Raw genomic sequence first — 16,765 nt, 5'->3', positions numbered from 1 at the left:
TGTTTGGTTGAGTGTTACATTTTGTCTCCGATGTCAGAGGTTTGGCCGGACTAAATGTGGCTTTTTCTGTGTTTATAGTTCTGGGAAAGTAAATTGTAATTTCAGAAGTAGGCTGAGGAAAAGAATAAAACTGTGAAAATGTCACTTGTGTGTCCAACAACTCAAATAAAATGAATAAGGAGCAGATGTTTAGATTGTAATATTATATATCTGCTACTGTTCTGGCTGACAGGATGAATTTATGTTCATGTTATGGTATGAAAAAGATCCAGTTCCATTTTCAGTGGTCCGATTTCCTGACAGATATTGTGTGCCAGGCATCAGGTGAACCACAGTCTCTCAGTCCCTCTCTGGCTAATGGACACTTTTGCAGAGACAAGAAGAGGAAGGCTGAGAGAGGAGGAATGAAAGAGAACATAGGCAGAGAGATCTCTCAGGCTGGGAGGTTTCTGTGTCATCTTTGTTTCAATAAGTACTTTATAAGAGGCTTCCAGACTGCGCCGCACTATTCAGCACTTGGGTCTGTCCAAAAAGCTTAACCCTTTTGCTGTAAAAAAGAAAAAGACGGAGAGCCACCTAAAGCAGCGGTGCCGGGAGCCCCTTGCTCTCTGAGTCCGTCCTCAGAGAGAATCACCTCACTGAGAGCAGCAGAGAGACCAACTGCCTCGGAGCACAACAGGCACTTTAACAGCCAATGCATGTGAAGATGTGAATGTGCCCATTGTGCCTGCCCCACCGCAGGGCATGTAGCAGCCATCAGGAAACACTGCCAAGCTACAGGCCTCATTTACCGCCTGTCATGGAAAGGAGCATCCATGTAATTGCATGCAAAATATTTTTGGTGAAATCATTGTGCGGACCCTGATTAAGCAAATCCAAACACTGAGAGAGAAGCCACACTAAGGGGGGAAGAGATTCTTGTCATGCATGTTAAAGCGATAAATAAATAAGCTTGATAATTATAGTACGTGGAGAATCTTGCATTACTTTGCTTTTTTATTATCATACTTTCCTGACTCGAGGCTATGAGCAGTGAGCTTGTGCATTTGATATGTGCAACCACTTATTATAGAGTATCCTGCAACGTGCTTAGGTTACCAGGCTGGGCCGTGGAGTATGGCTTTGTGGTCTGTGGCTGTGGTGTGTGTGTGTGTGTGTGTGTGTGTGTGTGTGTGTGTGTGTGTGTGTGTGTGTGTGTGTGTGTGTGTGTGTGTGTGTGTGTGTGTGTGTGTGTGTGTGTGTGTGTGTGTGCATGCGTGAAGATTTAGATCCATAAGTGTGTGACCTATCAGATTTATTTATACATTAAGTGTGTACGTTTAACTCTATGTGTGTGTGTGGCTGTGTGTGTGTGTGTTGTGTGTGTGTGTGTGTGTGTGTGTGTGTGTGTGTGTGTGTGTGTGTGTGTGTGTGTGTGTGTGTGTGTGTGCATAAGTGGTCCAAAGGCTACTAGTCTAAAATTAAAATCGGGGTTTTTGAAATGTCTCTAATTAGAGAGGGGAGGACCGGAGACTATTTTGAGAGCTGTGGCCATGCACGCCCTTCCCATGTGTGTGTGTGTGCACAGGCAAACACACACAAAGCACCCACTTAAAGAGAGGATGATCCCCCACTTTGAGTTTTGGACAATTCATCGAGTCGTGCTAACAAGAAATATTCATGATGTTTATTTCTTGTCTATGTCCGTCTATACACAGTTTACTAAAGATGGACAGTAACCTTTTAAATTGTAAACAAGTAGCTGCTATGAATATTAACAACCAGAGAGCACGAGTTGAAATACCGCCGCCTTACTGTAAAGCTGCAATAAATTATAAATTGCAATATTTAGAGTCAAAGACGAGTCAAAGTCGACCAGATTGGAACGTTTATGGCTGCAGCACGGGAACACAACAGTCAGTTAAGCGTTTTTACACATTTAATGAGGCAATTTAGTGAATTTAGCCTTTTCAGACAGTGAGTGGAATGCGGTGTATGCCTGGCTAACATTGTCTCATTGTTCTGCCTCATAACCAGCCTCTGTTTTCTGCTCCCGAGCAAAGACTGCTGGGAAATCAGGCTTTTTACAAAGGGTTGGCTCCAATCTCTCTGCCCCAGATACTCTCACGGTGTCTTTTGTACACGCATCTGTGAGGAAGTTGTGTTTTTGTTTGTTGTTTTTATTTTATTTCTGTGTCATTGTGGTGTTTTGAGAATCCCAATCAGTGTCCACATCGATCTAATCCTCACGACCGCATGTCAACCAGTTTCAACACCAGAACAAACAAGAATGTATTAAACAACCATGCCGCACGTATTAAAAAATATGGTAGACCAACATGCTTTCCAAAGATTAACTTGATTTCAGCTAAACAGTGATTGACTCCATAAACCCAGATTTAATAAAAGCTTATTGCTTTATTTCATAACTGACTTCCCTTTGATTGGGTCAGTAAACCAACACATATTTACAGAAGCAGCAATGGATAAAAGAAATGTAGTGACAGATTTTTAATATCTTGCGGTTCTACGTGACATTAATAGCGTATTCAACAATAACATGGTTCGGAGAGATGATAGAGAAATGACGAAGGTGATTTGTCGTTGTTTGGTTTACATGCCATTTCGATAGTTGAGAAAAGTAGCCACAATCTATAAGGGTGGACTAAAACTAAATTGGATATGTGAGTAGCTTTGCAATCATTAATTTGCTATGTTAAACTCTGAGCTCTGAAACTGTCTGGTAGCTAAAATGGCACTGTTCAAAGATAAAACCGTAAGCACCTCTAAAATGTGTTGTATCCAGTTTGTTAAATACTAACATAAATCATTGTGTAAAAACAATAAATTGTGGTTTCAATTGGAGTTACCTTTTCACAAAGCCAGGCTAAGTGTTTTCCAATGTCTTCATGCTAAGCTTAGCCAACTATCGCCGGACTCCTTTCCAAAAATCTGAAATTAAATCCTATAGAGAGCGAACGAGTAGCAAATGTTCTGTTACAAACTTAATTCAAAATTTCCTCAATTGAGGTTTAGTTCAATAGAGTTACGTTTAAACTGCCTTTAACAAACACTAATTCCAATTCATCTGAAACTATTCACAGCAGAGATCACAGATGATTTACGCGACAAGTACCTACTTTGCAGAGTTGGTACATTTTCATAGGAATTGTAGTTTAGTAGAACACAGGTTTTTTCTTTTAAGAAGACCAAATACTGAATTAGAGATTGCTCTGTGCTTTCTATTGTTGTTTGGATACTTGAATACTTGAACGGCTGAACTTTTATCCTGGATTATTTCCAAGAAGACGCATATACAAAAAACACACACACACACACACACCACAGGCCACAGGCATTCCCACTATAGACACCCATTATCTCCGTCGGTATCCATGTGTTGTGAACCCAAAGCAGGAACTGTGGTCAGACGCAGGGAGAGGGAAGTCAGTGCTGGCAAAGAAAAGTCAAAGTCAGGCATTTTTGGAGTAAGATAAGAAGAGAGCGACGAGAAAGGAAAAACTAAAATAACAAAAAGCCGCTTGGGGGTCTGAGATTACTACAAACAACACATTTCCTTTGCCCGGTTTTGAAATATTGCAGCCTTATAATCAACAAACACGACGGGGTGATAAATGAAATAGTCATTAATCATTTGAATGCAAATACAGTGGCGCAAAGTAGACGTTTTGTGATCCGCTCACTTCCCTTGACCTCAAAGGGCACAGTACAACTTAGACTTGTGTGGCATTGGCAGGTGCTGCAGCTGAGTATGAAGCTCCCAGTATCCAGTGTCAGGCCTTTGTTTGCTTTTTTTGATTTATTGCTGACCACTGCCCCACCTAACATGTGCGGAGGAGAGCTCCCCCTCCTCTCAACACCTTTATCCACATAAATAAACTCCATCGCTGCAGGAATGCCTGGGGTCCCATGCACTCCGCGCTTTTAGAATTCTCCCAGCCCGATAAGATGACTGTTGATGATGTTTCATCGACATACTCCCGCCTCAACACATACTGACTCACAGACCCAACTTAAACCACCGACACATCTGCTGGCCCTTTGGTATCCGTCCACACATGGGACACAAGTAACAGACCGAAGATGTGACTCAGGAAATAAAACGGTGATTAAAAGGGAGCTTCGAAATAGCCAATCGATGATACTGATGAGGTGAGATGCCTTTGAATGAATAAAGACAACTCATCAAATTTAGTAAACGTTAACAGACTGATGGTTGGTTATCTGGAAACGTGTTTTTTGATTCAGCCTTGATTTAACCAGGTTTGTCCAATTGAGATCAAAGATATATTTTGCAAGGGAGACTTGGCCACGAACCGCAGCAACACTACACAGAGTTTCAACAATTACCATAAAAGCACATAGACTGACTGTTGGTCAGAGTTATTTAGTTTGAGATCTGTAAATGATTCCATGGAGAAAGTACAGAAAATCTCCACAGTTCTGACCATAAATTATTTAGACATTGAACCTCTGAACCGTTCTCTTGGCAGATGAAACTGTGTTGTGTAGCTACATTGGAGTAAGATATGCTTTCAAAACATTCTTATGATTAGCTTTCTCTTTTTGAGGCTCCTAAATAACCCCATCTAAAATACTTTTAGTTTGACATGTTGCATTCTTGCTGAGCGTAAAGATTGATGCCTCATAGAGTTGTCACAATCTCCATCTGACTCTGAAGCAGGAATTAAAACAAGTCTATTAAATATAGCTCATAAGAAGAAGCTAACACTTTATGCAGTTGTTCAGCAGCACCCTCCGCTGAATAAACTGGAACTTTTACGACTCTTCTTTTACAACGCTGACCCTTACTGATAAAAATATTACAAGCCTCCTTGGAATATTTTTATCTTGAACCCCTGACAGCCACAGACATTGACTTACTGGGATCAAGTGCACCCGCGCAGGGAGCAACTGGCTTGCATTGCAGCTGCTTTTGGGTGAGGGGGCATCAGGCCAAGGACGAGAGAGCTGACCCCCCCACCCCGAGCATCTGTGCTCACGCATTCACGATGGCACCCACCGAACCAGAGCCATCCGTCACCAAATACGCCGAGGGTGGAGTTCGGTTTGACTCGAGTAAAAACCACAAGCTAGGAGACACCAGCGCATTCACACAGAGACTGCCACTGTACGCTCTATTGTCTGTCATCCATTAAAACGCAGCTGCCACCACATTGCAAGGAATTATGGCTGTATGTTCGGGGCTTTAAGCTGAATGTGTATGATGTGTTTTTTTTTCATGATGAAAATACACCAAAAATTCCTCTTTCACACAGAAGAGGCTAATAATAATAGAGACATGGAGCTTTGGAAGGGGAGCTATGCCGCTCTCCTCCTCCCTCTCCCCCTAGTGTCGAAGATCTGTTAGTCAGGGGCTGGGGAGTTATCAGTCTCCAGGGGCACATCCCTCTGAACCGCCTGCCAAGCGTCTCCTCTCCCTCCTCCATCCTCTCCCTCTGCCCCCTCTCTTTGTTCCCCACTTCTTCTTCTCCTCCTCACACTCAACATTCTCCTCCACTCCAGCGTCCTTTCAACTTCCGTCATGTATTCCCGTTTGCCCCTCAACAATTGCACTTTTTCGCTTTCACACTCTTATCTGTTTTCCCCCTCTCTGTTCTCTTCCGCTCCTCTTCCTCTTCCTCTTCCAGTGTTCCAGCTCCTTTTGCAGCCGTGCATAATTAGGCCTAAACACAAGCCTGCGCAGGCTCACATCTGGAAGGAGTTTGGACATGGCAGTTTCCTACCAAGACGACTAAATATTTAGGTTGAGAGTTACTGCGTGTGGATGAACTCATGATAGAGGGGGTGGGAAGGGGACAGAAATGGGGAGCTGGAGATAAAGAAGGAGAGGAAAAAGGGACTGGAGCTCGTGGTCGGACGGCTGGGAATAACAGGATGCATCATTTAGACTAGTGATAAGAGTGAGTTTATAATCTGAGGTGCAGTAATGTAAACAAAGTGCAGCACACTCACTGGCGATCCAGAGGAGAAGGTGATAATATTTGGGCGGCTGGTTGCTCCTTTATGGCTGTCAGGAACAACAAACAGCCAACTAATAGTTTTAATAAACAAATCCCCATTGGGATTTCCCATGAGGCCGAGGGGCCTCAGCTGGAATGTTCACAGGGGCCAGCTGTTATGCATTACACGTAGCAGCCGGCCCCGGAAGCCCTGGGCCCGGTGTCCTCCAGCCTCCCTTCTCAGCGTGGAGGAGAGCATTCCTCCAGGCTGCCCCAGGAGAGAGGGCAGCGGGGCTGGCTGTCAGGCACCCAATGTGGGGAGGGACCGAGGTGGTGCTCCCCTGCTGCACTTGGGATACTGTCTGCAGTCTCTAAACGCACGGAGGAATGTCAGGAATAACACCAATATCAACACAGCTTCTCACATTCCACATCTGGAGCTAATGTCATGAGCAACGATGGGAGAATGGGCGCTTCAGGAACTCCACCACATCTTCAGGAAAATGTACTTTCCAGACACCAGAGTTCCTGGGAAAGGTAAAAAAGTCAAAAAGGCCGATTGCGTGTGGAATCATTTGCTCCTCGTACGCAGCCTTGTTAAAGTGTAGCAAAATGCTAAACATCTGTATAGAAACAACTCGACCAAAATGTGTGGATGCTGGGATGGAAGATTATATTCAATCACCTCGACCACTGCCACCCTAGCCTCTTTTTTTCCTCCTATGGTTCCAGCAATGTGTTCTCCAGATGTTTATTCTGCATTTAATAAGCAAGAAACGTAAGGCCCAATAAATGGACTGCTGGCTGACTTTAGCTCTCCTGGGGCATAAATCCCCTTCCTTTACCTCACATGCTCATTGCTGTGGGGCAGTTGAACATGTTTTGTTTTACTGTGCCCATATGTGCAGCTAGCATTTCTCCCATCGGGTCAGAGTACGGAGACAGTTACATCCTGTGGGAACGTGCAACAACTTCTGAAAGTCTGAGCAGCTGTGAAGAAAGTGAACAAAAACACCGCCCAAAACATGGGTCACTGATAGATTGATAGTCCATCTGTCATGATAGTTTTGGCCAATGATGTGGCCCATTTCAAGTTTTGTCGAAACACAAATAACTGTGATTTAAATATCACACTGAAACTGCAGGATCTTTAGCCGTCCAGTTCTCACCAAATAGTCTGGTGTTTTCTTTCCTCAGCAGAGGCGTTTGTGAGACAGGGCGTTACCGTATTAAAAGTAGGAGCCAACCCACCAGTAAAGCACTTATACATCTGATATAAAATATGCATTAATGTGTTTTTGTTCATTTTAGTTTTGCAAGAGACAGCTGGACCATGTGCACAGGGCGGAGGTGTAGAAAGAAGGAGGGATGTGAGCGGCTGGGTCAGAGTCAAATGTGAAGTGACAGAGTTGTGTCAAAGAGGCACGGCCGGATGATGGCTGCAGTCAGCCTGCCCTCTCACTGATCTCCTTAATGCTTTGCAGAGAGGCGACGCTCTGCACTGCTCTACAGAGTTAAACTAGATCAAGATGTACACTTCTGACCTAACAAGCCTTATTACTGCAGCAAGTCCCCAATACAGTTAAACCTAAGGTCATGGGTTCAGAGTCATGGGTGTGTGGGCTTGTCCAAACACTGTACCCTGACTAAGATTTGTTTATATATACTATTTGAAACATGCAATCAAAACTAAGTTATAAACACTATAACATGACAACACTTTGGATCCTCAGCTTAACATTGTTCCCAAACTGTAAATATGGAAAAGGTTGTGACAGCTTTAAATGGATCCATAATACATTGTATTACAACAATACTTATAGGATATTGCAGGAACACTTCTGTCAGATAATATACATGACACCATGATGTAAGGTCACCATGTGCCACACACATGCTGCAGTAGAGGGGCGGGATAATAATAATTCAGTGATAAAGCATTAGTTTAAGTAACTTTTTGGGAAATGTTTCAAACTCACAGAGTGACGGTCCTGTTGGGCAGCAGGCTGGCATCTGGAGGTTCCGTCAGCTCCTCTTTGCTGCAGCTCACCCGCCTCCCCACCGCCTGGACGCTGTGCGCTTTGGACCGCTCGTCCGTGCAGCTGCAGCCGCTGGAGGAGGCGAGCAGCCCGGGACAGGCCTGGGAGAGCCTCGGCCCGGAGGCGCACAGCAGCAGCAGCAGCATCAGTACCAGGCGCCCCGGCAGCAGAGGGATGCCAACGCCGGGCGCAGACATTGTCCTTCGGCTGGATCTCACCTCAGCTGCACCCCCGCCTCCAGTCATCCCATATCTCCACCATGAAGCCTGCAGGGGGGTGTAAGGAGGGCAGCAGGAGACGTAATGCTCTTGAATGAGATCTTGAATGAATGAATGCTAAACTTCGAAATCCTCCGCCCAACAATGGACACGCATCATCCGGTCACTTCAGAAATATTCTGCACTCTTGATTTTCCAAGAGTCCCGTTATGTCATGGCAGCGCGGGCGCACGGTTCCCAAATAGTCCAAATAAATGTCAATGGATGTGTGAGTCCATCCAAACCAACACGTAGAAAAAGACGCACTCTTTTGACTTTGAAAAGTTGAAGGTTTTTATAAATTACCTTTAGAGATTTACATCACTTTGGGAGTGTCCAAATTACCGTTATCTTCCCCTCTCAAAGTTAATCCCGGGGTTGATGACCTTCACGATTGTGCAGTCACATCCAGATACTCTTTATGAAGAAATACAGTTAAACGTACATCCCAAAAAGTTTCTTTTGTCAGTTTTTTCGCTGCTTTTAAAAAGTTTTCCTCACGTTTTCCCGATCCTGTAGGTCTCCCGATAGACTTCTCTCAAAAGCAACTTTAGATAACAGTAAAGGAGGAAAAACTGTTAACTCGGAAAAGAAATGAGCTGGTCTTGATCCGCTCCCGTGATTCCCAAAATCTAGCGGTTTTGCCTGCTTGTCTCTGTCACACTCAAACTCACTCAGTTACTGCCCCAAGTGCGCCCGTTCCGTCTGCGTCTGCGCTCTGGTCCCCGCGGTCCTAGCGCATACATTCCACAACTGATCCAGCACATACACTGATCCAGTCCACACACAGAACCAGCACACACACAGATCCAGCCCCGTTTATAAAGACAGAGAGAAGGATCCACCTGTGACCTGAGGTAAACCAACCTGAAGTCACGTCAACCCTTCAACGTCAGGACACGGTATAGCTATTTAATGTTGTCCTAGATTATATGGTAAACGGCACATAAATAAAAAAAGACATAATGTGTTTTGCAGATTTCTTCAAAACCACAATCTTAAAGTTTAACAATCTCCTTTTAATATAAATCATTTGCATCTGATCTTAAATGAGGGGAAACGATTTGCTTGATGAAGCAGACTACCTTTTTTTTTAGCAAAATAAAAAGTCATGCAGGCATATTTAACACTTTCTAAAATTAGAAATTACAAGTATTAGCGTAAAAATGCTCTTGCTTTAAGTAGGCTACCTATACTCATTTCGCACAACTGCTCATTTAAGGATAATATAGCCTGTTATATGATTTAATTATCCTTTTATTCTAGGCCTATACGTTTGGGTAACTTGTCAAATTATTCAAGGGATAAATAAAGGTTGATCTTAATTTATAATAATGCATGATTTATATTGTTTATTTTGTGTTATTTCTCCTCATCTGAAACATAAAGTCACTAACTGTGTAGTAAAATGTACCTCTAAGGTAGACTGGTAGAAGTATAAGGTGCAGGAAATGGAAATACTCAAGTAAAGTAAGAGGAGCCTATGTACACATAGGTGTCACTGTCCACCGTGCTTTTAACCTTATTATCATCTCATAGGATAATTTAAGTTACATTCATTAGATTGCAGGTGACATATTGTTTACTTAAAGCCCGGGTATGTAGGCGATGCCAACAAATTAAGCTCATGTTTTTTTCTTTAAATATCCAACCAAAGAAAACGAATCAGCCCACAAACTTTTTTCAAATGAAAGTAGCTAGCAGCATTAGCTTCAAATGTCGCCAAATATAGCGAGAAAGTCATCAAGTTTGCATCACTGACAGCAAACAAACAACCGGACTATTGTTGCACGGCTCTCAAGCTAGCAGCGTGTGGAAGTCTGGTGACGAGCAAAGGTCAAAGTGCACGCAGGTGAACAGCAAGCTGGAGAGCTAATAACAGTCCTGCCATATCAATGCAAAGGGTAACTATCTTTCTTATATAACAGCATTTTAATTATTGATAGGTGGTGGGATGTAAAGAGTATGTCATGCATGGAAAACATTATGGAGCAGAGAAGAAGATCATGGGTGTGTTTTTGATTAAATAATGGGAGAGTTTATGGGATACAAATTGTTTCAGTGCCATATTGCTTTTGTTGTGTTGCTCTTTGATTTGACTTGGCTGTTTCCACCCAGATCGTAGGAGTCAGGAAGGTCTTGATTACAATGTGCGCCTGCATTGGGAGAGCAAACTACATTTAAGAATGAACGCTGGAAGTCTCTTGTAGATTATGTGTTTCAGATCGAAGGCTTTCCATTCATTCAGCGCGACGGAGGGGAAGTAAGTCTTTTATAAATATATTTCACTATTTTCTATATTGTAACTGCAGAGAGAGCACAGATAAGTTAGAGCTTGACGATAAAATTACACCGACCTGTCATATTGAAGAATGCATACTTGTGATTTGAGTTTGTGTCATGTATTCCATTTCCAGCCCAGGAGCAGTTGTTTTCATATCCAATGGAGGCACCTGCAAAACCAAGCTTCTGAGAAAAGGTTGTAACAGATAATACAAGTTTTGATGTGGTAATAACCCTGTTAAGATGTATTGAGGTGACCTTTCTACTTAATGCAAATTCGTTTTTGCAGTTCTAACAAGCCAAGATCTGCTAAACAGAAGACATGTCAAATCAATGTCACTTGAGAGTGATGTTCTTCAAAAACCGTGTGCTGTATTTATTGCCAAAGTAGATATATGTTGTAGATCTCCATGTTGATTCTTTTAGGATTTAAAAAGAATCCAATAACTCAAACCTTTGTGTTGAAAGAATAATGTGTTTTTCTTAAATATTACGTTTACCCCACTAAAGAATCACACCGTCCAAAAAATACCGGGGATCATAAACTTCCTAAAGCTCTCCTTTTCACATTTTTGCCTGCGTGTATGGAAAGTTCCCAAAATACAGTCCTGGACTCCGTGGATTTCTGTTTTAAAAATACTTTTTGATATACGAGAGGCCCGGGCAGGATGGAGATTGGATTCAAATCTGGAGAGTATTTTCAAATATGAGAAGGTTACTCAGGAAAGCTTTTTGAAAAGGGACTTTATGTGATTGGGCTTGACATGTGTTCACTGACATATCTAAACTGCATCACCTCAGTATAATGGCGCTCTGTGCTCTGACCCGCGCCGTGGACCCTGGGTTTGTTATTCCTGTATATGATACTGTACACTGGAGCGGGCTCAGAAAGCCAGTATGATTATTGAAAGAAAGCACAAGGAGTGGATGGGCGCCTGCTCAGCAATGAAACAGAGGGCTGTTTATCCAAGCTGTTAAATAAGGCTTCAAGTACAACACCCCCCTCCGACTCCACAAGGCCCAAATCTCTCATCTGGAGAGCAGTTTCCATTTAAAATGTCACGTCCTAAACTGCACATTACATCAAATTGTACTTAATGGCATCCAGACAAACTTTAATGTCGTTCCAACATTTTCTCTGTAGCTATGCACCCCGCAGCCCCCCTTGGTCCTTATAGCCAAGCAAGCAATCTCTCCTTCTCCCTGCCCCACATCTGGACTCCATTCCAGGTGGGGAGTTGCGAAAGGGGAGAAAGTTGAGAAAAGGAAAGGTGGAACACAGAGAGGCTGAAGAAGTAGGACTGAGAAAATGTCTTTGGGGAGATTTTTGGAGGAAGTTACATAAGGTTTCAGGATGTATATGACAGACGATACGTGATGGAGGATTTCTCTTGGGCATGTTCCTTTTGTCCCCCTAAATTACACGATATAACAAAAACAGCGAGGCAATCAGAGATGGGAACCAGACACAGTGACGGCTGAGATTGAGGCACAGCTCAGGCCTGTGTTTCTGCCAGTAGATACACAAAAGAACACTTCCAGCAGGGAATCAAAACACCAGGCCCTCTGTAAGGCTTTCAGTCTTTCTCGGTGATCGTGTGACATCTAGTGGTGTGATTGGCGGCACACTTAAGGCCCGCCTCCTCTCAGCAGCTCTCAGCCTTCCTGCAGTTTTTCCTGCTGTGAATGGTTCTAATTAAGGGTTTATGGGGATGTTAAACCCACCGCTTCCACAGTTTATGGGGTTATCAAATCATAATGTGGTGCCATTTTTTTGAACACTAAATACCTTTGTCTATCATTAAGAATTATTATCAGCAGCACACGTAACCGCAGTGGTACCTTAATGACATCTAACCCAGAATACACACTGTATGGCACTGCATCATGTTTGCAGTCCAGTTTTTGTATGCAAAGTAAATGCATCATATTTTGTAATCCATATTGAAGGAATCACTCAAAACTGTAACAATTGGGGATTACACAAGCAATACATGTATGCATTTTATACTTAATAAATGTATGCATACTCTAGTTTTTGTTTACATTTCTATACAAAACTATTTAAGATAATAAATCATACTGTTACTTCACAGAATCAAGCTTTTTATGTAAACATTGATTGTATTGTAGTCAATGTTTTCCCCTCTCTTCCTTGTTTCTTGCCTTCCAAGAGTTCAGAAGAACTGTTCGAATGTAGCAATGCTGCCCTCTTGTGTTCAGCAGAGTAAATTACACGACTAGCCACTGACACTGCTCAGTCAGTAGGGGCTTGGACTGGAAGCCGTAGGGTCGCCGGTTCAAGTCCCAGACCAGACCTAAAAATTGAGTGTGGACTGCTACTTGGAGAGGTCTCAGTTCACCTCCTGCCCTGCCGTGGTGCCCTTGAGCAAGGCACCGAACATCCCCCTCACTCCCATTGCTCCCCGGGCGCTGTACAATAGCTGCCCACTGCTCCTACTAGACTCCTTGTACTGGGATGGGTTAAAAGCAGAGAACAACTGTCACTGTGTGTGCTGTGTGCTCTGCATGTGTGACCATTAAAGAGGGTTTCATCCCTCACAATTCTATTATATTCTTCTTCTAAATGATAAAGGGTGATGTAAATTAGTGAAAGCAAGTAACTCGGGGTTAAATCCTGCTCTTTAATGCCTTTCAGAGTAACTGAAGACTTGAACTGCTGTGTGTCACCTTCAGCTTCACATTTTAGAGGTCACAAAAGGCAAGTCCTGACTCACTACTTGTCAGACCTGTATAATGTGGCTTCTAAAAACAGGGATGTGTCCCCACACCTCTTTTTTTTTTATTCTGTAAACTCCATCCAACACTGGTGTGGTTAGTGTATGTAGGCAACAGTCTGAAGGACAAATCAGCTCATGTAAATGATGAACTGGGAATCTGAATATGAAGCAGACAGACAACCTTTCACATCTCTTGTTCAATAAAAAAAAGTGTAGTTTTCGTGATGTACTTCTCTCACAGTCATTATTTACATGTTTGCCTCTACACTAGTGTTTCCAAAACAGAAAGCATTGGCAACAGTATGTTTGCTCATGTTGTGTTTGTCATGTCACATGACTCCTAACACTAATACTCCTAACAGATATTAATTGGTATGCCGGTTTTCAATCCCAAGTTAAGTCACATGTTAAGGTTATTACACATAGTAAGATAGAAGGTTTGTGATTTAACGCCATGTTTTGTAAAAGAGCTATTTTCATGTCAGACGTTTTCACAACTAAGAAAGGAACAAAGTTAAATTAATAACGTTATTAATGTTTATCAAAAGTAATAGCACTCAGACACAGCTATGTAATGGATTCACCATTAATGAAACTAGTTGCATGCGGTTTTCAATCCAACATGTGACGAAAGGAAACTATGAGAAAAGGTGTATATAACTTGGAAGTGTTTAAAATATTGGCCATATATGTATTGCAAAGAAACCTGTTCGACCCTGGCCAGGTACTAATAGTGTAGTCTACTTGTATAATGGCAAGTCAATTACAATACTTTAAATGAAGGCAGACATTCCTGATAAATTAAAGAACCAGATATGATATTGAACCCTTTTTCCAACACAGTCACCATCACGAAGAAGCTTTAGGTTGTGCGATTTTATTAAGTGCCACATGAAATGCGAACATAGTGTATCTCTCAGTACTGCTGTAACTGGACAAGTGTATCATCAACTCTTTTTATACTAAATGTCCTGTGCAACATTATGGTCTATATTATAGAACACAGTTCAATCACAAAAACATCTCAAATATTTGTATATTTTTGCATTAATCTATAGTCCCTCAAACAACACAGAAAATATTTTTTTCATTATTTCTACTCATAAATTCTTCTTACAAAAGAAAAATAGAAAAATTCAAGGCTTTTGGCCTGACACTAGCACAACATTCACACACTCCTTTGCATCTGTAACAACTTGGATCCCACTTCCCTTCCCTCTCTCGCACACACACACAGTCACACTGCACGTGAAAGCATGCATCCATACACACACACACACTTTGCACTGGCTGTTTACAGTACATTTTGAAATGGCATGCAGCGCAGGTGTCAATGAGATTTTGGTCCCTTTGCATCAGCGGGAGATTCAAAAGATTCAGATCCAGATCCTCGGAGAGCCAGTCCTGGTGACTTTGTCTGAAGTGTTGGCGTTCTGTGAATCTGGCCATTGTGATGTGGCTTTAGTCCATGGCTGCTGTGCCACAATAAAGTGAAGAATAACGTAAAGTGTGTGTTTTTTATAAACTATATTGTTGTACTGTTATGTGTTTCGTATATTTGTTTTATCTATACTTGCTGATAGCCCAATTTTTCCCGGTGGGACAATGAAGAACTGAAGTGAGGCCATTTGGAAAACAAAGCCCCACTTCTCATATGAGTATAAGAAAGACAAGAAAGTGAATCATAATATTGCAAAATATGGTTAAATGTGATCAGAAAAAAGAACATCCTCTGCCATTTTGTTGACAATTGTCCACCTCACGCCCCATCCCAAGGTCTATAACTGAGTCAGATGGTGTGGAGCTTCAGGCAGACGAGCAGCGTCCGGAGCGGGGGGGGGGGGTGGAGAGGCAGACTCACTGGCGGGGGGAGACGGTGGCCTGAGGGGACGTTCCTGGGCCTTGGTACCTCTCTTTGGCGTGCTTCTCACAGTACATCACATCGCCGACGCAAAAGTGACCTCTCATCTTGAGGTTAAGGCCGCAGTCTGTGCACGTGTAGCACTCTACGTGGCGGAAGCGGTCGTCTGAGATGCGCACGGCCATTGTGCTGTGGGGGGGAAAGCAGTGAGTCAGACACCAGGCAAACACACACTGCACCGTCTGACAACAGGGTGCAAGGATTTCCCTCATTTCCAATGCAAATCAAGAGTTGCAGCACAGAAGAACATCACATTTTAAATCCTTTAGAATAAATGGAAACAGAGCAAAACATATTAGCATGTTGATGTCACACTGACATGTATTATCTTGCTTCCCTAAATTAATTCGTTACAAATGTGGTTTTAAAAAGGCAGGTTCACTTGCTTCAAACATTTTATCAGCTTTGGAAATAAATAAATCTGCATTACGGACAGATTTCATTGTGGTTGCAGATTGCTACCGACCTAAAACCCTCGCTCACACTTCCCTTTACAATAAACGAGTACAAAGTTGTGTCTTTCAGGACTTTTGCCTTGCCGAGGCTAAATTAACCATAACATGACTGCAAAGGGAATTCAGGCAGCGCTACTGCAGAGAACTACAGTGTTAGGTTTGTCCATTCTGAGCTAGTGTCTCACTGTGGTATCCGCTCCCTATGTAGCAGGGCTCACTTTACGAGACAATATAAAATGTTCTGCTAATAGACCCGTAAATACTACACTGGCCCTTTAAGAGTTTTTCATTATATTCAGTAATTAGATGCTGCAGTCCTAATAACTGGTTGTGACTAGGGATGGGTATCGTTTGAAATGTATCGATTCCGATTTCGATTCCGGTTCTGCTTATCGATTCCGGTTCTTATCGATTCCCCGTTTCGATTCCAAAATTGTAAAATAAAGAGGTCAAACGTTTAGATAACAAAAATATATTTATTCTTAAAAGCTTTAACTGAAATTGTTACTAAAAAATATACATGCAATACAAATGTATTGCACAATAGCTGTGCTTTATTTTAACTGAGCTATGCCTGTGGCAAGCTATTAACAGGCATTACACTTTGCCTTTTCTTTTTCTTTTTTAGTGTAGTGGAGCCTCACTTCAGAGTGTTTACCGCGACCTATCTTTGGTGTTATGAAGTGACTGAGCTCGTGAAATGTCTACGGGAGGGCGGGGGAGCATCGCTGCGGGGCAACTGTGGACCTCTGTCGCCTGTCAGCGCAATTTATATGATGCCGTTTAAAAAAATGAAGGGCGGTGCCGGCCGTCAGCGTACCGAGCCGGCAGTCAACGGCCCGCTGACGACCGGCCGTTCTGTGATTCTCCAGGTCCGCCCTGTATTCCACCGGGTCACCGCAGCACCGCGGTGCAGACGGACCCGCTGGAATACAGGGTCTACCGCGTTTAGGAACCGTTAAGCAGAACCGAAATTGTGTATTTTGTATGGGTACCCGGTACCCGGCATTTTCTTATCGGTTCTCATCTGGAACCGAGTTTCGGTTCCCAACCCTAGTTGTGACACATTCCAAAAATGAAAGATGAAACCACACGCAGTTCATATC

At 42.8% G+C, this 16,765-nt stretch overlaps 2 protein-coding genes across 5 annotated transcripts in view; both read right to left on the bottom strand.

The window, feature by feature from the left end:
• Positions 1–8,944, bottom strand: part of adgra2 (adhesion G protein-coupled receptor A2) — a 37,937-nt gene extending 28,993 nt beyond the window's left edge. The window contains exons 1-2 of one of the 2 annotated variants that reach the window (XM_034238157.1): positions 8,761–8,944; positions 7,943–8,676 (exon numbers count right to left, since the gene is read on the bottom strand). In XM_034238157.1, the coding sequence (XP_034094048.1) occupies positions 7,943–8,247 (305 nt within the window). In that variant the 5' untranslated portion in view covers positions 8,248–8,676; positions 8,761–8,944. Of the gene's footprint in view, positions 1–7,942 lie in introns of both variants that reach the window. The other variant, XM_034238156.1, reaches the window with a different exon arrangement.
• Positions 8,945–14,143: 5,199 nt separating this feature from the next.
• The window catches only part of pdlim2 (PDZ and LIM domain 2 (mystique)), a 40,257-nt gene continuing 37,635 nt past the window's right edge, over positions 14,144–16,765 (bottom strand). For all 3 annotated transcript variants that reach the window (XM_034238462.1, XM_034238461.1, XM_034238463.1), the window contains one exon: positions 14,144–15,333. In XM_034238462.1, coding sequence (XP_034094353.1) covers positions 15,141–15,333 — 193 coding nt within the window. In that variant the 3' untranslated portion in view covers positions 14,144–15,140. The remainder of the gene's footprint in view (positions 15,334–16,765) is intronic.

This window comes from Gymnodraco acuticeps, unplaced genomic scaffold, assembly GCF_902827175.1.
Source record: "Gymnodraco acuticeps unplaced genomic scaffold, fGymAcu1.1, whole genome shotgun sequence".
Lineage (NCBI taxonomy): Eukaryota > Metazoa > Chordata > Actinopteri > Perciformes > Bathydraconidae > Gymnodraco > Gymnodraco acuticeps.
This window is presented reverse-complemented; position numbering and strand designations above follow the sequence as displayed.